Raw genomic sequence first — 24,989 nt, forward strand, 5'->3', positions numbered from 1 at the left:
GGGGGCACCCGAGTGATGCTCTAGCATCCCCCGGGAGGCAGCGCTCCCTCGCTGGTCCCCGCCATGGGCACCGGGCTGTGCTCGAGGAGGCAGAAGGGGCTCCTGCAGACCGGGTTCTGCCTGCTCACCCTGACGTGTTTGGGCTCGGGGCTGCTCCTCTACAACCACCTGCAGCAGAAGGTGCTGAACGCCGAAGCCCTGGCCCAGAAATACAAGCAGCAGCAGGAAGCGCTCTCTGCCCAGCTCCAAGGTGAGTGACCTCTTCTCCTCTTCTCTCTGCGCCCACACGCTCCCAGTTCCCTTCTCCCAGCCCTCCCCACAGCCCAGCTGCAGGGAGGGCTCATCTTTTGGCTTTAAGGAGCTTTAGGAAGACGCTGTCACCTTTTCCTTGCACCCCCTCTCTGCTGTCTAGAAATGAGAGCAGCCCTGAAGCCGAACAGCGTGTGCTGGATCGGTGAGTTCAGCTGCGTCACATCTATTCCATTTCTTCTCCCCGCAGCTCCTTTTGGCCGTAAAGAGCAGTCGTTCCGAATGGGAAGCAGGAAAAAAAATGCCAACGGGCACCTCCAGCAGCGGGCAGGGCAGGCTGAGATGCGGCTGCGAGCGAGATGTGGCTGCGAGCGTCTATCCAGAAAGGGAGTAGAGAGGCAGGGGGGTCCTTTAGTGAAGTTTGTCATCGTTCTGTCTGCTGCCCATCTCCTTTGGCAAGAAACAAACCCCTCTTCTCATCCCGGGGTTGATCTGTGGCTCTAGGACCTTGCCAGCCTGCACGGGGGTGATGGATGCTACAGCACTGAGCTCCCTAAAAAGAGGGGAGGAGGGGAAGAATTGGCTTTTCTGAGCCTGCTGACCAGCACTGGGTTCCTCTGGCAAGAGCTGCATAATATGTATATTCTCCTTCCCCCTTTCTCCCCCCTCATTTGTCCTCCTTACATGAACATCTGGCTCTGGGAGAGTGATATTTTAGTCCGTGGAAGGCTGAGGATGTGTTACTCTATTGCTGAACTCTTACTTTCTTAGTCTAGTCCATCATTCTAGCCTTACTGATGTGCCAAAGGGACATTCCCAGCATCTGTGCCTGGATTTGGAGCCTCTGGAGGGGTTTGCTGAGCTCCCTGCAGGGAGGTTTTGGGGGATCCACTCTTTGGGAGCCAGCGGTTGTGTGTGGGATGCAGGAGGGTGGGTTGGTTCTGGAGTGCCCACAGCACGGATTATATGGGGACAAAATAGTGTTTGCCTGTGGTTCTAGTGACTCAAGGCCAAGAAATAACTATTTTTCCTTCTAACAACTGTGTTTACATTGTAGTGTTTAAATCAAGAGCTCTTCCTCTGGCTTAAACCAGATACGGGGGATGCATTTTGACCTCTGTTGACATCATGCAGTGACGTTGTGTCTCTGTCCTGTGCTGCTGGGCAGCTCTGTGGCTCGACATAGGTGCCTTTTGGGGTTCAATCTTTCCCGTGGGCTCTGTTGTGATGCACTCGTAGCGTTGGTCCATGTGCTTCTTGTGCTCAGGGCTGGTATTTCTACCTGTAAACCCGGAAAGCAGAGCCTGTGCGTCTGTGTTTTGTTTGTCTCAAGGAAACGCGCTTTAAAAAACACCCCGATCAATCTTGCGAATCGATCTCATGTGCGTACAGGGTCGCTGCTGTTCGCTTACTGTTTGTTTCCATTTCTTTTTACTCCGTCACAAGGCGTTCAGACAGCTCCAGCCACAGTCCCAGCCGCAGCGATTCCCACCTGCATCCCGGGTTTCTGAGCTGCGGAGATGAGCATGGCACAAGTTAGCCCACGTTCCTTTCTGGTGTGTCAGCAGTTCTCGCTCCTCTTGGAGAGAGGGGCTGGCTCTTCAGAGAAGAAGCTGACAGCCGTAGCCTCAGGGAACCCCAGTTTTGGGACCAGCAGCCTCAAGCAAACAACCGAGACGGGTTCATAACGTGTTTTTGCACCCTGATACGTGTGATCAGCGGAGGTGCAGCCTGTTGCTGCGCCTTCTAACCCTCTGCCAGCCCTTCCATTCCTAATTACAGTTGTTGCCATGGATACCCCTTTTTATTTTCAGAAGACAGTTACTTGTCCAACAGTTTTCACAAAGGCGAAGCTTCTTTTTGGATTCGGCTGGTGGGGGAAGCCTAGCGACTGGCGGATGGGAGCCGTGCTCCTGGAAGTCTTCAAGCGCGATGGTGTTTGCTTGAGTGGCCGTGGCTTCGGTGCCATCACCTTGCGTTGCTGCTCCCTGCGCTGCCTTGGTGCTGAGGCTCTGCCCCTTCCCTGTTCCATGACTTTAGCTACCTTGTCTTCTGCGTTTGATTTGTCTTCCCAGCTCTACAAATGGAGGGGGTGTTGTTCCAAGGTGGAATTCGGGACCGTTTAACTGGTGCGTCGGGTCATAGAATAGTTTGGGTTGGAAGGGACCTTCAAGATCATCCAGTTCCAACCCTCCTGCCATGGGCAGGGACACCTCCCACTGGATCAGGGGCTCCAAGCCCCATCCAACCTGGCCTGGAACCCCTCCAGGTGTGGTAGCTCTCAAATGTTTCGTGCCATTCTTATGTCTGAGTGCAGCAGGAGAGTAAAAACTGGGACTATTGGCGATACTGGACTCGCTCTCCCTTTATGGGTCTCAAACTCTCCCTGGCAGATGCTGATCTTGCTCCTGTGGGGTGCATAACGCGACCTGTTCACAAACTCACCCTGTTTTCTGTAGTCTTGAAATGAGAACGACTCTAAAGCAGGCCTGACCTGTTCTTCTTTCCCAAAGGCGAGGCACTGCAAGGGATCTCATTGTTTTAGCAGTTTCTGCAGTTTAGCTCCTTTGGCAGCAGGTGACAGTGCTTTAGTGCTGAGTTCTGGCTGGATTCCAGCCTGGATTTAGACACTGACCACCCTCCATCCTCTCCTGTTACAGCAAATTGTTAAAGATTTCCTGTCCTCCTGTGCTCTGGAGTGCTCCGGTGCCGGTTTGGTCTGCTGAGTTGTTGCTGTATTCCACCACAAAGATAAATAGAGACGCTACTTCACGCAGCACTTACTCGCTGCTTTGTGTAGAGCTGAACATGCCCTTTCTGGGCTCCAGAGACCTGGAGGAATGGCAGGAGAGAGCACAGCTCTTTTTCTAGGCACTCGAGGTTACTTCAGCTTATCTTACTTATAAAAAAAGTGTCAGGAGAGCCAGGTTTTGTCCTAAAATTCTGAATAAACTGCTTTGTGGTGCTTGCTTTGGGGTGTGTTGGCACTCACCTGTTGCTAAAGATGCTTTCTTGTGCTTTAATTTCCCATTTACTATGTGGATTGATAGCACCTGGTAGCTTGGGGGTCGCCTGGGCTGGCAATTAGTTATTTACTTGACTGGTATGAGCTGGGAGCGCTTGGATTTGAGTGAGGTTGTTGCTGTTCTACTTGCCTCCTGTGGTGCTCGCTGTGTTTTGCTGCTCTGGGTGATGGAGCAAAACTGGGCTAGGGCTGCTCCTTCGGCTGCAGGGACCTGGAGAGGGGGTTACCTGCCTCTCTGGGGTGAGTTTCTAGCTCTGTTTTCTTTCAGTGTAGTTAGGTTACTAGAAAATGAAATGAAGTCCTTCCAGGAGGAGCTCCAACACGGGGAATTTCTCCAAGCCCAGAAGCACTGAGGCAGATGCAGACTGGAAGCTCGGAGGACACGAATGGGCACGGCAAAGCCTGGGAACTGCTGAGCATCCCTAATAATCCCAGCAGCCGTGACTTTTCACTGCTGGTGTGAGGTTCCCATCGCACCAAAGCCTTGTCCTCAGGTGCTCTGCTAGATAAGATGAGATCTTGTGGCAGCAACATGAGCGCTCGGAGCTCGCGGATCTTTTTGGAAGCGGCTGGTGTTCTTCAGATGGCAATTAATTTGAACGAGGCTTTCTAGCATGTAGTGAAGAAGCATCCGCGGTCTCGTGTGTGCTTAGCCGGGCTGGGGAAGCCCTTGGGGTGACCTCTGAGTAGTCTGTTGGGAAAAGGCTTCTAAAAATAAAGCTGTCGTGAAGTAGGTGCTTGTACAGCTGCAGCGATGAGCTTGAAACCAAATAGTTCTGCTGTAACAGTTTGGAGAATATGGGAGTTTCCTCGCTCCAGAGGAAAAGAGTAATGAAGTGGCCCAGCCCAGGGGAAGCTTCTTCATCGCTGGGATGTCTGTCTTTGTTAACTAGGGAAGATAACGAAGAGAAGGAAGGAGGTAGCGTGGCTGGTGACAATAGCAAACCCTGACCTGGGACACGGGCTCTTCCTGCTCCCTGAGGGAGGTCAGAAGTGACGGATGGCGTTGGGACAGGAGGCAGCTTGGACGTGAATGTGTGCGTGGGGAAGGGCACAGCCTTGCAGTTCCTGAATGATCTTTAGGATCCTTCGGAAAGACGTCCTACCCTGATTTTTGGGATGCTGGAGCGGCTTGTGAGCTCCTCTCTATGTAAATAACGAGGGCAACATCTGCAATACCGTCGGCTAAGTGCCACTGATGGGTAACGCTGTAAGATATTGGATCTACATATGGATGTTTTGTGTCTCTTATTTCCCCAGTTGGGGCAAATTTGCTGCTTTCAGGCAGCAAACCACATTTGCATTCAGGGTGTGCCCTGCTTTTGTGGCTCCTGTGTGACCTGGTGGAGCTGGCAGCCTCTGTAGATTCACTTGCAGTGAGAGCACGAGGCACTTGAGGCTCTTGGCTTGGTGAGGTTTCAGCGAGGAACGGCTTAGCGCTTGTTTTACGCCTGCAAATGTCATCCCACTTTGTTCATTTTCCTGGAGAAAGAGCATCAAGGCACGACTTGGGCACTTGCTGACCCAGCCCGTGGCAGGATTTGAGGTCTACGTGTGCCCCAAAAAGGATACGTGGGAAGAAATGTCGGGGTTTGTCTCATGCTCTGCTTCTTTCTGCTCCCCTAGTTGTGTACGAGCACCGATCCCGGCTGGAACGATCCTTGCAGAAGGAGAGGGGGGAACACAAGAAGACGAAGGAAGGTGAGTCTCTTGCGTGGGTGGCACGGTGGTGTCCAGCCACCCTTCCAGCTGTCCTTGAGGGAGATGTATGTGGCACCCAAAGCTTTTTCTGCCTTCAGGGCCATGAGTGGATTTTACTGAGCAGCCCCCAGCTGAGATTCATCCCTGGTTTGTAGGGAATACTTAACTGACCTGTCCATTGTCCATGGGCAAAAGGTGCTGGGAGATGGGTTCTGTTCTCTGGTATCCCTGCGTATTTCCTCACTTCAATCTACGTAACATTACCTACAAGGTGGTGTTTGAGCACCTTAATTGACAGCTAAACCTGGCACTAAACCAGGCTTTTTTTCTTGGAAATATGTAAACTTTCTTATAGAAGTGATCTGAAGATGCCGAGCTCTACAACTGCTTGTTAAACTGTCTTCTCCTCTTCCATTTCTAGATTTTTTAGTGTATAAGTTAGAAGCTCAGGAAGCTCTCAACAAGGAGAAGGTAGGTATAGTTTGGGTTATCAACAGGGGAGGGACATGGGTCTGTTGGAGCGAGTCCAGAGGAGGCCACGCAGACAATCCGAGGGCTGGAGCATCTCCCAGGACAGATTGAGACAGTTGGGTTGTTCAGCCTGGAGAAGAGAAGGCACCAGAGAGACCTCAGAGCAGCTTCCAGTGCTAAAAGGGGCTCCAGGAAAGCTGGGGAGGGACTCTTGATCAGGGAGTACAGGGACAGGATGAGGGGGAATGGTTTTGAGCTGAAAGAGGGGAGATTGAGATGAGATCTTAGGAAGAAATGTGTGCTTGCCTGTGTGTGGTGGGGCAGTGGACGCTTGCTGATGGTGCAGTGGCTGGGCAGGTGCTCGTGTGTGTTTCTCCCCACCACAGGTATTTCTGGGATCTAACAGCACTGTTGAATCTGTTTCTTTCCAGCAAGACTCCATGAACCGATACGGCGCCCTCAGTTCCCAGCACAAGATACTGAAGGTAAGGGAGGAGCCTGGTTTCACGTTCTCAGCATCTGCTGCGCGTTGAAGGATGCTCCTTGGAAGGACATTAGGAAAAAAATTTTCACAGAAAGGGTCATTGGGCACTGTCAGAGGCTGCCCAGGGAGGGGGTTGAGTCCCCTTCCCTGGAGGGGCTTAAGGGACGGGTGGACGAGATGCTGAGGGACATGGGTTAGTGATTGATGGGAATGGTTGGACTTGATGATCCGGTGGGTCTCTTCCAACCTGGTGATTCTATGAGAGTCGGTGCTTTCGCTCACCAGAGATGCTTGGGAGAGACCAAGGGTTTCCTGCAGGTAGAGTCAGCACAGAGGGACGAGACCACACAGCGATGGTGACCTACATTCTGACCTGAATATTCAGGTTCATGGGAATTTCCTATTTATTCTTTTGGGCTTTGTATCAGATTGTAGCCTTCGCCTGTTCCTCATTTCAGTCGTCGTCTTTGTGCAGTTTATCGCCCAGCAGTTCTGCTGTTCAGCATGTTCTTTTCTGGATCTCTTAGTGTGAAAATGGGTCTGTTCATCATATCTTGCTCTTCGGGCAACTACAGTGTGTTCTGGTCCATGTAAGGGGCTCGGAGGGGGCTGCTCATCCCATTTTAGAGCTTATCACATGCACTACCTGAAGCGTATCTTGATGTTCAAGTTCGCTTTTGATAAAGCAAAGCAACTGTAGCCGGCGATGGTGGCTTTTAAATGTTTTTAGCTCCAGCCCTGGCAGTGAAATGGTAATTTAACTCTGCGATGCGGAAAGAGGGCCAGGTTCCAGCAGCCCTGAGCACCGCTGGGTTGTGTTTCCTGAGCGGAGCTGGACCTCCAGCTGCCTGGCTTTTGGATTCAGCCTTTGAGAAAAGGGAAGTACAGTTCTGTCTCTTGGGTATTGGCCAACCCTGCGGATTCTGGGAACGCTCTGCAATAGTAACGTTCCTCTTCATAGCAACTGCGGGCTGAGCAGAGTGCTCTGGTTTGCTTTTCTCCAGGGGACAGTGACAACATTTTGTCCTGGCTCCCTTTCTCTTGCTTCCTTTTATTGGAGGAGAAAAATCATCTATTTCTTTAACTACATTCACAGCTGCTGAAAGGCTGAAAGACCGCAGGCTTGGGACAGTTTTCAGCTCAACTTCTACCTAGCTGAGACTGGGATTAACTCTGGAGCACAGGCAAAAAATGCTTCCCAGTGGTTGTTGCTTCCTCCAGAGGAAGATTGGGGTCGGCAGTGTCATTACCTGGGGGTGTGTAACAGTGAAGAGAAGCAACTACCTCAGCTGGAGGTCCCAAATATGACCACGAAGCCCCATCAGCGTATCTGGCTTTGGTGTTTGTGGCCGCTGCTGTCGTTCTGAGCTGTATTGAAGTCATCGATGTCTGATTTACGTCTGCAACGGGCACGCTGGACTCAAAGGGCAAGGGGCTTGACTCGGTCCAGAAATAGCAGCTGCGTTGTCGTTGTCTGGGTTCCTGCTGGAGCCAGACTGTCTTACAATTCCTTTCATCCTCTTGCATGGTGATTAAAATGTTTTGTTGACATCCTTTGCGGGATGGATCCTGCTCACTGGAACAGGCAGGCAAGGAGGTGGGTGGCTTTAAACAAAAGATGGGGTGTTTTTATATGGATTTCCTGAAGCTGCTGCAACCTTGTGATGAGATGTGCCTTCCTCTGCTTGTGCTAAGCATCCTCTTACCGATTCCATTTTGTACGGCGCTACCTACACAGCTGCTTTCTAAAGGCAGAAATACATTTGTTGGGGTTCTCTTATTTTCTCCTTTCTCTTCGCCTGCCCCTCAGCCTGCGCCCAGAGACCTGCTGCTGCCTGGCTGAGGTGTTTTGGGCATTACATGATGTCTCAACAGCAAAGGGAGGTGGGACTAGAGGACTTGCTGGCCTGAATTCAAACAATTGAGTTGAAGGACGCCTGATTTTGAGGGATGAGCTAGTTTCCCTGTATCGCAGTGTTGGGCACGACGGGTAGGGACGCAGTGAAATGTCCTCACGGCGCGGGTCTCTCCGTTTTCCCTCATCTCAGCTGCATTTGTGCCTGATTTACACAATGCTCGTGTCCTGTGCCTTGCAGTTTCTGCTTGCCTGGATTAAACAGTGTATCTGTGAGCTAGAGAAGGGGGTGACGTTACAGCCAGACAGGCAGCTCTGACATGAGAGGCTCCTGGCATCCTCAGGGCTGTCAGCAAACCTGACTTGGGCAGAACTGCCTGGGTCAAGACCGCTCTGCTTACAGTTAAGTTGTTTCTCTGCAAAATAACTACTTACAGCACATTCACCCCTCCTGTCCTGCAACTACAATAAAGCAGCAGCTTTAGATTCCTCCTGAAGTTTGCACGCGTTGGTCGCAGCCATCCTGGGAAATCAGCTGGGGCCGAGGATGCTCTGTGTGCTTAATGAGCTGTTCTGCGCCTCGGGTGCTCCGGGTGACCTTGGTCAAGGCGCTTATCTCTCTCTGCAGCTTCCTGCTGCTATTCGAGGATGAATATTCCCTCCCTGCCTCCTGCCTGTGAGCAGTTTGGGGACAGACCTTACACACATCACCTGCCAGACAGAATAGGGGCTAGAAACTAATTGACCTGAGCTGATGAGGACTTAAAATTCCTTGAGTTGCTTAGAGTTTCTTGCTCAAATCAATTCTCTCTTGCTAATGGTGGTGGCTTCTCAGGTGTTTAGTTTCAAAATGATGTTAGGGATGTGGTTCCTCGGCGCTTTCTGCCAGCAGCTCTGGTAAGAACTGCAAGTACCTGATGTCTTGGAAAGCCAAAGCAGGAATCTTTTATTCTCTTCATTTTCCCTGGTGATCTGCTTAACCTGATGTCCTTCTCTCTCTTCTTGTTCTGTCTCTGGACCCCTTCACGGTGATAACTTTTTCCTCTGCGTTGCATGTGTTTTTAGAGTGTTGTTATTTCTCCTTTTAGTGGAGGATAATTGCTTCAGGGGAGATTTCCTGGACCACAGATGCTTTGTTTTACCGGGGAGAAAGGCAATCAGCGCTAGCATTTAGAGGTTTGAGTGTTTTTAAAAAGACTTTTTGCAGGCAGGCTGCTGGAAATTGCTGCCTGGGTCCCGAGGAGCTGGAGCGAAGGGCCAGGGTTCACCATGAGCCAATCAATCTGCATACATAATTGGTGTTGACAAACTGGATGGGGAAGGACTCTCTGAGTTACCATGGGAACAAAAAAAGAGGTGAATTCTGGTTCAGTGGGTCCAAGCAAAAGGATGTCTCGGCATATTATGTTCTTGGACTCTACAAGAGGGGAGGGGAGAGGAGAACAGCTCCTCACCCAACTTCTATTGATGGATTCTTGGTCTGCTTGGAACGGTCTGTGGTCTTGTGGAGAGCCTTGTGTCCTGGCGCTCGTGCCTGAGCCCCGTGTCACTGTGGGGAGTGTGAGCTCTCTCTCCTCTCGCTGGGTGAGAGGATGGGATGTTCTTGCAGGGCTCCCTCCCGTTCTAGCAGGTGGGAGAACAGCCCGGCTGTTGGGAAGCAAGCCAAGCAGAGAGAACAACCCGAGTGCTTAGGTGTCCTAGGTGACTAACGATACCTGCACACAGAAAGGCAACGGCAATTAGACCTTAGTCCTAATTAAAGCTCAGCTGCTCCTTCATGTAACGTGCAGACTGATGCTACAAGGACTGCGGAGAGTATCCTTGTCCGTGTCTGGGATTCTCCAAGGACCCTGAATTTGAACAATGTCCCACAGACATTTGGTTTGAGATCAGCAAGTATCTTAGCCTGCATTGCTCTCACAGAGCTGGGTGTGCAGGGAACTTGGAAAGGAGTAGGAGTGGCTCTTGGCTGTGTCCCAGAGCTTCCATCTCATTTTCAGGCAGGAGTGGACTTGTCACCACATTCTGCTTCCAGTTTAGTGGCCTCCAAGGAGACCTCCCAAACTGCTTCATAAAGCAGAGTTTAACTGGCATTTCACATCCCTCCTGAACCACGGAACACAAAGAATGTTGTGTTGTATCAGGGGTTTTGAACTGCCTTCTTGGAGGAATGAACATCTCTGCCTCCCCAAGCAACTTATTAAACAGAGATGCTCGATTAGCACTTGGCGATAGTTAAATCACTCTTCTCCTTGAGCTGACTCTTTGTCACTTCTTCTCCTCTACAGAACCAGCACGATGATGTGAAGAAGCAGCTGCTTGACCTGCAGCTGCAGCACAACAGCTTGAAACTGGAACATCGTAAGGCACTGGAGACCCATAGCCAGAAATACGCTCAGCTGCAGCAGGAGAAGGACAGTGAAGTCGCCAACTTGCAGGGTGAGCGTGGTGGAGAGCTGAGGAAACATCAGACGGAGAAAGGACTGAAGAGCTGAGTTCAGGGGGGACAGTGTTTCTTCTACAGCCCCCGAAAAGGCCTATAAATGCTGTAGGAATGCTTCTGGACGGCTGAGTGTGCAGCACCTCAGCCCTTCTGTGCCTCAGCTGGAGCATTGTCCACCTCGGGTGGTGGGACAGGAGCAAGGGGAGGGATGGAGAGCAGGCTATCGAGCAGCTTCCCTGCGCGAGGGAAGTCATCGGGGTTCAAAGGTGGTGGTTTTGTGTTGAGATACAAACCACAAAAGCTTCTGGCTTGCTTGGGCTGCCGCATGCATTGATCAGGCTGCAATTGCATGGTCAGCGTGGGGTCCAGAGGAGAGGAACTTGGGTTTTTTAGAGCCCGATGGTAGGCTATGCAGCCTTGGATTTAACCGTACTTGGAGTTCTCTGCGATTCAGACCCCTGTGCTGTTCTCCTGCATGGGGCGTCCCTGGCTTCTGTCACCGTCAGCACTTTCATAATGTTATTTTAAAAGCCTAATTGGCTCTCGCTGGCTTCTTACTCTTCCTGCAGCTGCCACTTATGTTATTTGTGTAGAGCCAGGTGAGGTAACAAATAATTGTGCCAGATGCTGATGGTATTCAGGCTGCGAAACAGTCTGTGTTCCAAGGTCACACTCAAAATGGGTAAGATAATCCAAAAGGAAAAGGTGTGGAGGTAGGTGCTGTGGTTCCACAGCGGGCTGGGGCAGAAACAGGCTCACCTGCCAGGTAACACTGCCTTACCCCATCCTTTCCCTGGTGGGTGGGTGCGAGTTAGCAGAGATGCTTTTTGTGGCAGAGAGAAACCATCCTGACATTGGGTATCCCACCTGTTTATCCCAGGCTGGATGGGACTTGGAGCCCCTGTTCCAGTGGGAGGTGTCCCTGCCTAGGTCAGAGGAGGTGGAACTGCATGATCTTTAAGGTCCCTTCCAACCCAGACTATTCTGTGATTCTACTTCTATGTGCATTTCCCACTTCTCCATACGCTTTTGACAATGGAAAGCAGTTTCCATACTGCTGAAGTCGTGTAAATGCCAACATCTCATCTTGGAAGCAAATTAAACATGCTTTTTGTAATTCATGGTGTAGGTCTATAAAACACATTTAATAGTACAAGTATGGCAGAGAATGCTGATCCCTTTAATTCCCAATTCCTGTTTAGCCTGCTGTTTAATTAGATTGTGGGGATTTTAAGGTTCACACCTGTTCTTACTCACATTAGATCTGAGTGAGCAAAATCTGCTGATGTCTTTTTTTTTTCTTTTTTTTCTCTGATCAACAAAGCCTGAGTATCTGATGAGCATCCTGGGTGAGAAAGGGGGAATTGAGCACGAGCAAACAAACCCTAAATATTTGATTGTCTGTCTCCTTGACGTGTGCAGCCCCCAATGAAGGAAGAAAACTAATTCTGCCAGAGAAAGGAGAATAACGATCAGAAAAAAACCCAATTCCAAGAGGGAAGCCAGTTGGGAAGGTTGGCTTAAGGCTGAGATATGAATTAATATTCTCCATCCATCCTCCCAGGCTGCTCTTCTCTTGGCACCGTCTCTCTCCTGTGCTGTGAGCTCGGAGCTGGCTGCTAAATCTCCCCTTAAGTATTGGTAACCGTGCCGTACAAAAGAGCAAGGAGGTCTCAGGAGGGGGTGAGGACAGAGCTGGTAGCGTTGCAAATGCCTCGTTTTCTTTCCTGAGGTCCCACCAGCACTTTCTATTTATAATGTGCCCTCAGGAGGCCGGTGTTGGCTGCCTCTGGCAGCGAGTGGAACAGAACAGGAGAGGTATCTGAGCAGCGGGCGTTGCTCAGGGCTGTTAAAAGGCAACTGAGGGATTTCTACCATCTTCTTACGGGCAAAAAAACCCAAAGAAACTCTCCTTGTCCTGGCTGGTGCAACTGTGTGTGTGTGGAGAAATCCCAGCGTGGTTCTAGGGATATTTTAAGAGACTTTTAGGATCTTTTGACACGGTTATTCTTTTTCTCCAGTTGTATACAAGGCAGTGAAACATAACTGCATGGTGTATCTTGTCACTGAACTACTTAGGAGTGTACAGAGAGCTTGGAAGGAGCCCAGCCCAGGCTCTGCGAGGCATGAGGTTGCTTCTTGACAGCACAGGAGTAAATGTGCCCAAGGTCCGAGCAGTCCTGTGGTTGCTTTCTCTAAGTGGATTGTGGGGTTTTTTGTTTATACCATCCTGGCAGGAGGAGGCAACCTCCTCACTGGATCTGCTGTGGGCTCAGGAGACCTGACAAGCTCCTCTTACAGCTTCTCGACCTTCCAGTTACCGCAGGCAGGGGCAGTGACCCCTGCTCCCTGCTGTTCAGCTGCAGTGGGTGGGGGAAACGAAGAAACAAGCACCTTATTCTGCACCTTATTCAGCACATCAAGAGCCTGAGTGCAGCTTAGAGTGGATATAAGGAAGGAATTTGTTACGCTGAGTGTGGTGAAACCCTGGGAGAGGTTGCCCAAGGAGGTGGTGGAGGCTCCATCCCTGGAAATGTTCAAGGTCAGGTTGGATGGGGCTCTGAGCAACCTGATCTGGTTGAAGATGTCCCTGCTCCTACATGGGGATTGGATTGGGTGACCTGTAAATGTCCCTTCTAATCCAAAGCGTTCTCTGATTCTATGACCCTGATGGCAATAGCCTGAGACACTCTAGAAGGGAGGAAATTCCTTGGATGGGCAGGACTCCTGGGTGCTGAAAGGAGCGATGATTCAGGTTTGGTAGTGTGTTTGGCTTGTCTCTAGCTAGTGCTTCACAGTAACTCCTGGGCTTGGAGAGATCACAGAATTGTTTAGGTTGGAAAAGACCTTTAAGATCATCGAGTCCAGCTGTAAACCTAGTACCACCAAGTTCCCCACTAAACCGTGTCCCTAAGCAAAGAACTATGAAGTCAAGATGAATTTATGATAAGAGAGGGAGATACTACCTGTGCAGAAATAGCTCTCTTAGGCAAATTTCTTCTTCTTTTGCAGATACAGTCTATAAACTCAGAGAAGAAAGCAAGTTGCTTCGGAAGGCTCACCAGGAGGTTCACTCACAGCTCCTTAATGCCCAGGTAATCGCTAAGGGGGTGTTTGTGGCCACACGGGACAATCTCTCACTGAGGTCTGGATGTACCATCAAACATTCTCTAAATAATCAATCTAGTTATCAGTTGCAATGTGCTGAGTTGCCTAACCCAGTGGTGGTAGGTGCTGTAGGTGCATTCAGTACAAGTAGAGTTCTCCCACCTAGAATCTGTGCTGGTAGCTGAAAATACAGGTGTGCTACACAAATCCTCATGGTTCAAGGGAGCACGAGCGCGTTCCCAACCCTGGGATGCCTCCTGTCGCTTGCCCACATCTCAAATACTTCCACTCTGAATGATGATGGGTTGTCTCTGCTTATGGCTATGGAATTAATTGCAGAAACAGCAATGCAGAGGTGCTTTGCTTAGCTTGGAGAGGCTGCAAATAGACACTGAATGACCCTGGCGACAAGGTCCCCTTCTGCATCTCCCTGTGAAGCCCTAGGACCTATAAAACATTGGAAAGAGCTGTGTCAAAAAGAAGTCGGTGTTCAGTACCGATGCTTTTGGGGGACAGGGCAGCCTTGCAGGTGGTGTTGCCTTAAGACTAGAGAGACAGAAAGGCATTTTCTGCAGGGGGAAAAAACAAAATTTTGTTGATACGTTGTTATGCTGATGCTATGGAAATAGGAGGCCAGGCTGAGAGAGTTGGCCCTCTTTAGCCTGGAGAAGAGAAGGCTCTGGGGACACCTTAGAGCAGCTTCCAGTGCTGAAAGGGGCTGCAGGAAAGCTGGGGAGGGGCTCTGGATCAGGGAGTGCAGGGGTAGGGTGAGGGGGAACGGTTTGAAGCTGAAAGAGGGGAGATTTAGAGTAGATATAAGGAAGACACATGTGAATGTGGCACTTCAGGACATGGTTTAGTAGGCATGGTAGCGCTGGGCTGATGGTTGGACTGGATGAGCTTAGAGGTCTGTTCCAGCCTTAATGATTCCATGAGTAGCTGTACTGCATTGGAGAAAGCAATCAGCACTTCAAGTGTGTGAACGAGCAGATACTCTGAACAGCATTAGTTGCCCCCGGTCCTATCGCTCCAAGCCTTTGTGAACAGTCCCTCCCCAGCTTTCCTGTAGCCCCTTCAGGTGCTGGAAGGTCACTCTAAGGTCTCCTCAGAGCCTTCTCTTCTCCAGGCTGAACAACCCCAACTCTCTCAACCTATTTTGCTTCATCTAGCCTGTTCTGACGGGAAGCGGTCTCCGACGAGCTAGAGCTGTGTCCCACGAACTGTTTTTGGCTTCCTTTTCTTTTCCTCATTCCTTTATTGTTAGCTTTGCTGAGTGGTTTTGTTAGGTTTTGGTTTGTTCTCTTCATGTTGATTTTAAGGTCAAATTTCAGAACTGAAATCAACAGAGCCTGCTGAGGAATTAATTTCCTGCTAAACTTTCCTTGCTGTTTGCGAGCTTTCCTGCTCTACCCGGTCCCTATTTTGGTCCCTTTCCAGGTACCCTGGCAAGATGTGAAAAGCTCTCCCCCCTCACTTTGCTATAAATAACTGGGGTGGGAATGGGGAGCTTTTCCTGAGTAGCTTTTTCAAGCTCAGAGGTGGAAGAAATAAGCTGCTGTAGGGAGAAAAGTGTTGCGTTTGCTTAACAGTCCAGGAGAATCGATTTTCATTTGTCTTGCCAAGTAAATAGAATTGTCAGGTAGGATTATGGCAATTATCGTTTGCCCTGCTGAGATGAGCACTTCCATGGGAAGAAGAAAAGCTGACCTGGAGGTACAGGAGTGTGAGGCACAGGAGGAGAGGGAGCTGCACCTAACAAGACCCAGGACTCAATTGTGCAAAGGCAGGAGTTGTGTCAATGGCTCAGGCACCAAACAGCATCGAGCAAAGAATCTGTGTTATGGGTCAGCCCTTCAAAGGTGAAAATGTGCAATAAAATAAGATGCAGGACTATCAAAGGGGGAATGCTGAACGTCCATGAAATCCAGAGGGAAAGCTGGCCGTGTCATTAAAATATAAAATAGGTATCATGTTTAGTAGTGTATCTGCTGAACAGTTGTCCATAAAAAGTGGCTCTTCTCAGCAAGAAGTTGTTCAACCCTGTTATCACGAGGGGTTTCTCTGTTCCTTTCTCATCCCCTCAGGCCCAGATGGAAGAGTTCAGGCAGCTCAAGGAAGCTCTGCAGAAGATGCCGAGTTTCAAAGGAGGAGGAGCTGGGAAGGGGCAGCAGCAGTTTCAAGTGCTGAAGGAGCAGCCCGTGGTCCCAGCCAACAACCAGCTGCAGCTTGGGAGGCAGAAGGTGCGATGCTCCCAGGAAACCCCGGGGAGGCGAGTTCTGCAGGGCGTCTGTGGGTTTCAGGCTTGGAGCTTTCATAGAATCACCAGGTTGGAAGAGACCCACCGGATCATCGAGTCCAACCATTCCCATCAATCACTATCCCATGTCCCTCAGCACCTCGTCTACCCGTTCCTTAAACCCCTCCAGGGAAGGGGACTCAACCCCCTCCCTGGGCAGCCTCGGACAGGGACCAATGACCCTTTCTGTGAAAAATTTTTTCCTGGTATCCAGTCTGAACTTCCCCTGGCAGAGCTTGAGGTCATTCCCTCTCATCCTGCCCCCTGTCACTTGGGGAACTGAGCTCATTCTTTAGAGTTTGCTCTTGTCCTTTCTTCCTTGCAGGCTTTTCCAGTCCATCAGGAGAGTCATCCTCTCGGGAACCCAGTAGCATCGCAGGTCTCTGGGGTTCAGAAACAGGCGGATGGCCCTCTGCTGCAGGGCCAGAGCGTGTACAGCAACGATGCTCAGAGGCCACAGGCTGATGTGCTCTTCACCCATCCAGCCCTGCTGCAAGATGCCAATTCGCTGCCTGAGGCGATGCCGGCCTGGCCAGCCAGACACGGCGATGGCCACGTCATCCGCTTCACCCGGACCATGAACAGCCTCCCGAACGGGAACCCGGTAAGTCCTGCTCGCTTGCTGCTTCATAGAATCACCAGGTTGGAAAAGACCCATCGGATCGTCAAGTCCAAATGTGCTTTGTTTGTGTAGCCCTTGCATTCGGAGCTCAAAAGTGAGTGGTGGCTGCCCCACCCCTGGAGGGGTTCAAGGCCAGGTTGGATGGGGCTTGGAGCCCCTGATCCAGCGGGAGGTGTCCCTGCCCATGACAAGGGGTGGAACGGGATGGGCTTTAAGATCTTTTCCAACCTGGCCTCGAACACCTCCAGGGTTAAGGCAGTTTTGAGCCCTTACACACTCTTAGGAGTTTGTGCTTTAGCGTCTGGGCTCAGATGAACGGGCTGGGGTTCTTGTTCTGGATCCTGCTGGATCTGCAAAGAGGAAATGATACAATCAGCTCCCCTGCCTCCTGGGCTGATTGAGAGCGAGCCTACGGAAAGCAGATCTCTAAAAAACTGACAATAATTGCAGTGTGGTTAGACTGTCATTACAGTAACTATGATAACGGCAGCGTGTGGGGTTTTATAGAGGTAGCTTTGTTTTTCCTCTTCTCCTCACCTACTCAAGATAAGCTTGGGTCGTGTAGGATCCAAATGATTTCATTTCCTCTTGGCTATGTAGAAGGAGAAAGACCTCTCCTGGAGAATTTCAGAATCTTGTTCTTTGAGAGAGAGGATTTTTCTGACCCGTAAGCCTGCGCAGATGCAAGGGAGACCTGCAGGTATCTGATAATCAAAGATTAGGAGCTGGTGTAGATCCTGACCATCCACACGTGTCTTCTCTGCAGGATCTCAAGATGGTGATGCGCGTTCAGGTGAAAAGCAATGAGCAAAGCCAGGCTCCTGGATTGCCGCTCTCTGATCCAAAACAACCCTCTGCAGCAGAGAAACCTCCGATGCCCGGCAACCACCACCCGGCTGGGAACAAGGAGGTGCAAATGCAAAGGTTGGTGAAACAAAAATCCCTTCTGCTCTCAGCGTTCAGGCTCCAAGATACCAAACAGGCTTGTCCCTGGTCTCTCTGTTCTTGTTTATTGTGTTTTCTACTTGAACTGCTTGGTGGAGCGCTTGTGCGGGGAGGAGAGAGAAAGAGGAGCTTCTGCTGAGTGAAAGAAGGTCAGCGTGGATTTCCTACTCACTAGGGCATGGGAGTCGGTGACTTTGAAGAAATCTCCTCCCTTTCAGTGACACGACTTAAATATCCTGGTTTGTTTAGCAAACTGAAGAAATTCCGCATGACAGAAGCGACCCATCTGCAGCAGCAAGGATGGTTAAAAATTCCTTCACTTTCTATAAATAAGAGGCATTAAGTTGTATGCGAGAGCTGCAACTTGCTCATTTCTTCCACTAATTAATAATCTGCCAAGTTCTGCAGGAAAAAACAGACCTTGGAGATAGGAAAGCTTCTCATCTCTGAGGTTATGTGGTAATCTAGGAGCAACAGGCGGTCATAGAATGAGTTGGGTTGGAAGGGACCTCAAAACCCATCCAGTCCCACCCCTGCCATGGGCAGGGACACCTCCCACTGGATCAGGGGCTCCAAGCCCCATCCAACCTGGCCTGGAACCCCTCCAGAGATGGGGCAGCCACCTCTTCCCTGGGCAACCTGGGCCAGGGCCTCCCCACCCTCACAGGAAAACATTTCTCCTTGGTATCTCACCTCAATATCCCCTCTTTCAGCTTCAAATCATTACCCCTTGTCCCATCAGCCAGGGACCAGCATCTGCCTGTACTGGATGCTGTACAGGCACAGGAGAAACATCACCATACGTCACCGTCTCAGCAGCCCTCGCAGAAGACTGGTGTGTTTTGCAGAAGGAAGAAAATGTCTTTCCGAGACTGAAATTCATCAAAGTCTGGCCACAATCCCACAAAAATATTACAAAAATAGTGCTTCCTCATTTAACTTATCCCCACGGGTACCCAGGTCGTGTCTGCTCAGTTTACTGGAGCAAACAAGATTTAATTTCTATTTTACTTGTGAATTTCATTCTCGATCCAGCCTGATCCTACCCGTTTTTCTCTGCTATTTCTGTTTGTGCCCTTCAGCTGCAATCTTCCAGGTCAGAGATGGTGCTTTGTGAAGTTCTTTGGAGGGCAGTGTCCCCCTGTGCCAGGTACCACCCGTGTGGACTGGCAGAGGACAGCAAGGGGATGCTCTGCCTTTTTCTGGGGAGGGATTTGTGGGTGTAGCCAAAGGTGAGGATTGAAATGGTGATGACAGCATGGCCTTTCCTCCACCTAGAGAGGATGCTGTTGCCGCTCTGTGAAGCAGAAATAGCAAATATTGGCTTTGTTTGGAAAATACTTTCTGCGAGGACAGGGATCGTGGTGTGTTTGGTGTGCGTTTCTTTTCCTGGATCTATCACCAAGAAATTCTGGAGCAGCTGGAGGCTGTGATTTACACTGTGTGAGATTTGTGATAAGGAGCTCGTAAACCAACCTTCCCCGGAAGGTGTCAGTGCCAAGAACAATCTCGAAGCAGAGCGGAGGACAAAGGAGGCCGAGCATCCAGTGCCAAGGGCTCTAGCGTTGGGTGGCTGAGACCAGCAGATTCCAGCTGAGCTCTCTGTGGCCAGTTTGCATTTTGATGGGTTTATAATGGGGAAATGTGAGCTGAAGGTTATGATTTTTCTTGCTGAAAGGTCTGTGTGGTGGCAGTACGCTGAGAGCTGCTGAAACGGAGGCTGCTTGTCCTTTCTCAGCAGTTCATAGAATCATAGAATCACCAGGTTGGAAAAGACCCACTGGATCATCGAGTCCAACCATTCTTATTAAATACTAAAAGGTTAAAAACTTAAATGTTTTAAGTGGACTTCTAAATCTCAGCTAGCTCACATACAGGGTTCCAGAAAGCAGGTGAGCCCGCGCAGTAATCCTGCTGGAAACTGGTGGTAGCTTACTTAGGTTGGAAGCTTTGGCTGCAGTCACTTCAGAGAGTCCCTGTTACTGGGATTTCATCCCTTGCTTTACCCTTCTTTGTTTCTCAAGGTGTCCCCGAGTAAGGATATTTGGGAAGAAAACATTCCTTATGAGACAGCCCAACCTTCTGGGCTGCTCAGGAGTTCGCTCAAGCTGATAGGAACATATTCTGCTTCTTCTGACCTCCAGTTCATTTCTGTGCAGTGGAATGAGCCCCTGGCCCAGGTTCCCAGAGCGGTGGGGGCTGCCCCAGCCCTGGAGGTGTCCGAGGCCAGGCTGGATGGTGCTTGGAGCCCCTGATCCCGTGGGAGGTGTCTTTTTGTTGTGGATTGGAGTTAATTGCTATGTGGTTGTGTTATTGTATCATATGAATAATATTAAAGCAGTGCTGTAATTATGTTTATGAAGTATAACTTATATCCTACTTACGTGGCATATTAAATGTTCTGTTTCGAGCAGAGATCGTGGTAATGGGTACAATCCACTAGTTTTGCCATGAAGTTAATTTAGGACAGACTTTTGCACGTGTTGGAGGCTTTTTTCTTTTCTCTGCTCGCTGTTATCATGTGGCAGTGTGGAATCTCTTGAGGTTATTGAGGTGCTCTGCTCTGTTTTGTCCCCTTGCTGCAGCTGGAAAGACATCGTGAACAAAGTGAACGCCCAGATGGATGAACAACAAGCTCACGGTCACCCGAAGAGCCTTCGTTTTGATCCCAAGCCTGGGCAAGAGGTGCAGAGAGGCAGCCCCCAGCCGCTCCAGCAGGAGAGAGGGGAAGAGCAGCAAATAGCGGGTCAGGAAGGCACAAAGGAAAGGATGGATGATGAGGAACTCGAAATGGGTATGATTTCCCGTGGCTTGGTGTGAAATTCATCATCACATCGCGAAACCAGGTGGTGAAGAATCCATTAGATTGTGTAGATAAGGGAAGAATCTTTTCTTCACCTCATTTTCCAGATGAGATTTGTCAGTTGGCCAGTGGTGGTAGCCAGGTGTGAGGGGTGAAATGAGGGAACAATTAAATAACCGTTTGTGTTGTGTGAAACAACCGAAAACAGCTGTAAAATGATGAAACCTTGCAGGGAATCGCAGGGGGGTGGCAGCATTTCCATGGCTCTCGGAACAAAGGGAAGGTGAACTTAATTCTAATGCTGAGGGACATGGTTTAGTGTTTGATAGGAGTGGTTGGACTCGATGATCCAATGGGTCTCTTCCAACCTGGTGATTCTATGATTCTAATTGCAGCTGTACATCTGTGAGTGTAAGAGGGAAGCCGCAAACCTCCTTTGCAAATAAAGAAACCATCCAAACTGGATTAAAGGGAGCCAGGCAGGCTGTGGCGAGCTAAAATGGGCTTTTGAGTGGAGGTATCTGGTCTGAGAGTCTGTGCAGAGGTGCTCTGTTGCGTTCAAGGGGGCAGATGAACGCTGTGCAAACTGATTTCTTCCCTGCAAACAGGCTCTGTCGTGCGTTTCACTCGCACGCATGGGGATAACCTTTAAGATCTGGAAGTTGGCTGGTTCCCTTTGTCAAAAAGAGACACCGACATGCGGTTGTGACTAATGCTAATGGTGGATGTTGCTGGACTGAGGCAGAATGATTAAGTAGGTGGCTTTTCATGTAGCTAATTTGTTGCTGCGGATTTGAATGCAGGGAGGGAGGGAAGCTGGGAGCTGAGGCTCCTGGGAGGATCTCATTTGAAACGCTGGCTTGCATCCTATTAGATGTTATAAGGATGGGCTCAGCCTGGTTTCTTAACAGTAGATTTTTGGCTCTAGATTTGGAACAGAGGAAGGATGTCACGGAGCAGAGCCAAAGGTCAGTGGTTCCAACTAAATCTGGGATGGAAAGGCTGCAGTCGCCCAGGATGGGTGATTTCCTCCCAGGCTGTTGGTTCAGCTTGCTCTGCATGGGTGAAATCCTCCTCCCAGCACAGCAGCAGCTCGGTAGCAGCTCACGTGCCTGCAGATCCGTGTTTGGAGAGGAGCTTTGGTATTCCCGTGCTGTCCCACAGCTATGCTCAGCTGCTCTTTCATGTTTTGCTGACCCAATTTTCAGCAGGTCCCCTTAGAGGATCTGAACTAATTGGTTCACATCAAAGCAGCTTCTACCCTGAAAAGAAAAGGCCTCGTGGCAGGTATAAGGGAGCATCAGGACCAATAGCTCTGACCTCTATGACTTGTTTGGGATTAAGAACTAAAGGATTGACTCTGCTGTGCTGCTCTCTGGTTGGGAACGCTGCTGTCCCTCAGGCTCCTTCTGTGTTTTGGGTTGAAGTTCTCAGCTCCTGGTTTGAGAAGAGGAGGCTGAGGGGAGACCTCATTGCTCTCTCCAACTACCTGAAAGGAGGTTGTGGAGAGGAGGGAGCTGGGCTCTTCTCCCAAGGGACAGGGGACAGGACGAGAGGGAATGGCCTCAAGCTCCACCAGGGGAGGTTCAGGCTGGACATTAGGAAAAAATTCTTCACAGAAAGGGTCATTGGGTGCTGGCAGAGGCTGCCCAGGGAGGGGGTTGAGTCACCTTCCCTGGAGGGGTTGAAGGGACGGATGGACGAGGTGCTGAGGGACATGGTTTAGTGTTTGATGGGAATGGTTGGACTCGATGACCCAATGGGTCTTTTCCAAACTGGTGATTTTATGATTCTATGAAGTGGTGAGTGCCAGAGCTGGGACGCGTCAGAGCCGCGTGCAGTTCAGGTGTATCTTCAAAAGGCTCCATTTCTCTCTCATTATTTCTCTCCTCCTGCCCCCAGCAGTGGGGTCTCAGCTGGTGGCTCAGGCTTTGGTGAGAGCACACTGGTAACCGTCCCTTTTCCTTGCAGATGCAGGAGTGATTGAGAGAGAGGAGAACTTGCTTTCTCAGAAGGAGTCTGTTGTCCAGGAACCGATGGTGAGTGATGCTGTTATCCGGATGCAGCCCTGGCTCTGAATAAGAATCCAGGTGTCCCATTTATGTTGGTGCTTCCCCAGAAGTTTCTGTAACATCCAGCCCAAAATTCTGTTGCTGGAGGGATTCAGAGGGATAATGGCTGGTGAGTTTGTTTTTAGAACTGCTAACATGCCTGAAGAGAGGTGGGATTAAAGTCCTACAGTGCATTCTGGTTGCTGGTGAGAGCAGGCTGACCACAGCTCTGTCTCCTGAGGGGATATCCCACCTGGTATTCACAAGAGGCTTCTCTTGTCCAGATGCCAGATGATGCTGCAGATCCTGCCCAGGATCCCAATAACCAAGGTGAGGATGAGTTTGAGGAAGCTGAGCTGGAGAGGCCTGACTTTGAAGAGAAGGTGGGAGGTTTGGAGAAGTTCAAGGAGCCCAGTGCGAAAGAAGAGTCGAAGGAGAAGCCCCTGAAGGTGACTGACAGGAGGGCAACCGGCCGGGGCCAGGGTGAGATCCCCAGCTGTGAACGGGGGAGGCAGGGAGCTTAGGGAGAACATCGTGTTCCTGGATGGATCCTGAATCCTGTTGCAGGGATGCAGGCAGGAGAAACCACTTTGGTCAAACCCAGAACTTATTCTGGCCCCATCCTTTCAGCTCGTCGAAGGCAGCCCTAGCATCTGCAGCACCTGCAGGGCTGCTGGATCTTTTAAGCACTTGAAAGACCAAAACCAGAGGTGCTAATACTGACCTGTGCTCGGGGTCTGGTCGGTGCAGCCGTTGCTGTCCCCTGGGATGGGATACGGTGGGAGCTCTGCCTCCTTGTGTGCCTCCTTGTGTGCCTCCTTGCAGATGGAATCCATTTGTTTTGCTAAGTGCTCCTTGCTGTCTGAAACCAGACTCTGCGTCAGGGAAATGTTAGCTTGTTTTGACAAGCAGCTGAGTGTTGCTTGTTTTAAAAAGGAGTGTTTTATCTGTCAGGCTCTAAAATCAAGATTAATAGCGAGCTTTGAAAAAAAAAAGAAGAAATCCAAGCCAATGAAATCAAACGAAAAAGAGATGCTGGCACCGAGAGAGCGACACCTCCTTGAGATTAGTGCAAATGTGGAAAGAATTAGTGATAAATACCTGGCTCTGCCATACTCCCCGAAGCTCAACCCTAAATAACTTGTAGGTTCCCGGCAGCCCTGGGGCTTAATGCAAGAGCAGCGCGTGCGAGAGCCTCTCTTCCCATGGTGGGAGGCGTTGGGTGGTTGCTGCCAGCACATAGGAACAAAGGCTGGGTGGAGAAAGCACTCATGGAGTCTGGGTTGCCTTGTTGTCTCTCTGCTCCCCCCTGATTCTGGGTCTGTAGCCCAGTATTCCAGACCCAGGACTCTGATGCAAGAGCTGTATCCCTCGTGGGGAATGGAAGCAGGTCAGCAGGGTCTGACTTTGTGTATTTTTCAGGATGCTGGCAGGCCTGCCAAGCCCAGGGAAGACCCAATGGATGACTATCAAGACGATCAGGAGCAAGAAATTGTACGACACCAAGGTTCTTCCTCTTTCCCTCTCTGGCGTGTTTGTTACCTGGGTGTGTTGGTAGCTGGGAGCCGGGTAGGACTCGGCTGTTAGGAAACCAGATGTGAGCACTGACTTCAGTTTTGTCTCTGCCTGCTCAGTGAGGTGGGTTTCCAGAATAGAGCTGGAGCCTACTTGCCTCCACTCCCCTTTCTTTCTTAGGTGTTTAGAGGACCCTTTATGCTCCATTCCTCATTTCTCTGCGCTCTGCAGCAGCTGAGCTGCGAGATGCTCACCAAACAGCAGCTGGGGTGAATTACAAGCTGTGCTGGTGCAGCGAGGCGAGCTCCTTGTGTCTCTCCAAGCATCGTCTTGGGTTTATTCCTGTAGTAAGAAATTCACTGGGAGCCCTGTAGTCCTCTGCTAAACGGGTCTTAGTGGGTCTAGACTGTGTCTGTGGAAAAGCTGGGGTAGAACTGTGCCAGTGCTTTGAGAAGGGTTGTAGAATCATAAAATGGTTTGGGTTGGAAGGGACCTCAAAGCCCATCCAGTTCCACCCTCTGGCATGGGTAGGGATGCCTCCCGCTGGCGGAGAAGGATTTTACCCCGTCATACTGAGTTTCCCTGGCTGGGCTGGTTCAGTAGAAGAGCTGTTGAGGGTCTCCTATTCCAGTCCTTGCTGATCTTTCGCTCCTGGCTGTTCCCTCTGCACCCAGGAGGATCATGGAGGTGAGGTGGATGACAACGATGACCTGGAGCTTCTTCGAGACCAGAAGGACCGTGCAGGCAGGCAGGGAGCTGACAGCAAGAAGGATGACTACTACTGAAAGGTGCTGAAGGAAACGGGAATATGCTAGGAATGAGAGGATGGAACTCCTCCTGGGAACTGGCTCCTGCATTACACGCTGCCCAGAGCAAAAGCAGGAGGAGGTAACTCTCTTCTCGGGCACTGAGCAAGGTGCTTGCAGATGTGCATTATTCCATCTCTGTGCTTGGGGCCGTGGCTGCCTCGCCAGTCAATAGCATGAAAGTGCTCTCAGACTGTACGAATGATTTCATCCTGCTGCTTCTCTTAGAAGCACTTATTGATTTATTGTCTTCTTCACCCTCTTGTTTTCCCTATCCCCTCCCTAGCTGGAGAGTTTTTCTTATTTTTTTAACCCCCAAGCAGCTGGGGGTTGCCTGAACGGGTCCCGGGACTTACTCGACTGCTAATACAAAGGAATCTGTCTTTGTAAAATATTTTGCTCAGTAGTGTTTCTTTAAAACAGCCTTTGCTCCCGTCAGAGCAAGGTGGAGGGGAGTTTAGCTGGATTTTTGTCTGGAGTAACGCAAGGGTGATAGCTAATCATGAGCTCCAACAGAAATGACCATGTGCCCACCAGGGTGGGTGTGTGTGAATGACTGGATCCTCCTCCTGGTGCAAAGACTCCTCCTAGTGACTTGGAGCAGAACCTTGTCGT

General features: G+C 50.3%; 1 protein-coding gene across 2 annotated transcripts; it reads left to right on the forward strand.

The window, feature by feature from the left end:
- On the forward strand, positions 1 to 24,766 carry LOC138730051 (Golgi integral membrane protein 4-like). Of its 2 annotated transcripts, none has more exons than XM_069874780.1 (14): positions 1 to 250; positions 4,901 to 4,975; positions 5,397 to 5,446; positions 5,878 to 5,931; positions 10,074 to 10,224; positions 13,241 to 13,323; positions 15,421 to 15,576; positions 15,958 to 16,236; positions 17,021 to 17,178; positions 19,785 to 19,993; positions 21,974 to 22,041; positions 22,338 to 22,502; positions 23,476 to 23,560; positions 24,243 to 24,766. In XM_069874780.1, the coding sequence occupies exons 1-14, from the start codon at positions 64 to 66 to the stop codon at positions 24,257 to 24,259; spliced, it is 1,737 nt and encodes a 578-aa protein (XP_069730881.1). In that variant the 5' UTR covers positions 1 to 63; the 3' UTR covers positions 24,260 to 24,766. The 2 variants fall into 2 exon arrangements, with proteins under 2 accessions (XP_069730881.1, XP_069730880.1); XM_069874779.1 differs by having other exon boundaries at positions 3 to 250; positions 23,476 to 23,547.
- Positions 24,767 to 24,989: the final 223 nt, after the last annotated feature.

Source organism: Phaenicophaeus curvirostris, chromosome 22 (genome assembly GCF_032191515.1).
Source record: "Phaenicophaeus curvirostris isolate KB17595 chromosome 22, BPBGC_Pcur_1.0, whole genome shotgun sequence".
NCBI classification, from domain to species: domain Eukaryota; kingdom Metazoa; phylum Chordata; class Aves; order Cuculiformes; family Cuculidae; genus Phaenicophaeus; species Phaenicophaeus curvirostris.

Bases quoted from the DNA above. Each gene is read 5' to 3' on its own strand.
- LOC138730051 (XM_069874779.1), top strand. From the start codon at position 64: ATGGGCACCGGGCTGTGCTCGAGGAGGCAGAAGGGGCTCCTGCAGACC. The intron at 16,237-17,020 runs GTAAGTCCTGCT...TCTTCTCTGCAG, and splicing joins GCCTCCCGAACGGGAACCCG to GATCTCAAGATGGTGATGCG. The intron at 22,042-22,337 runs GTGAGTGATGCT...TCTCTTGTCCAG, and splicing joins CTGTTGTCCAGGAACCGATG to ATGCCAGATGATGCTGCAGA.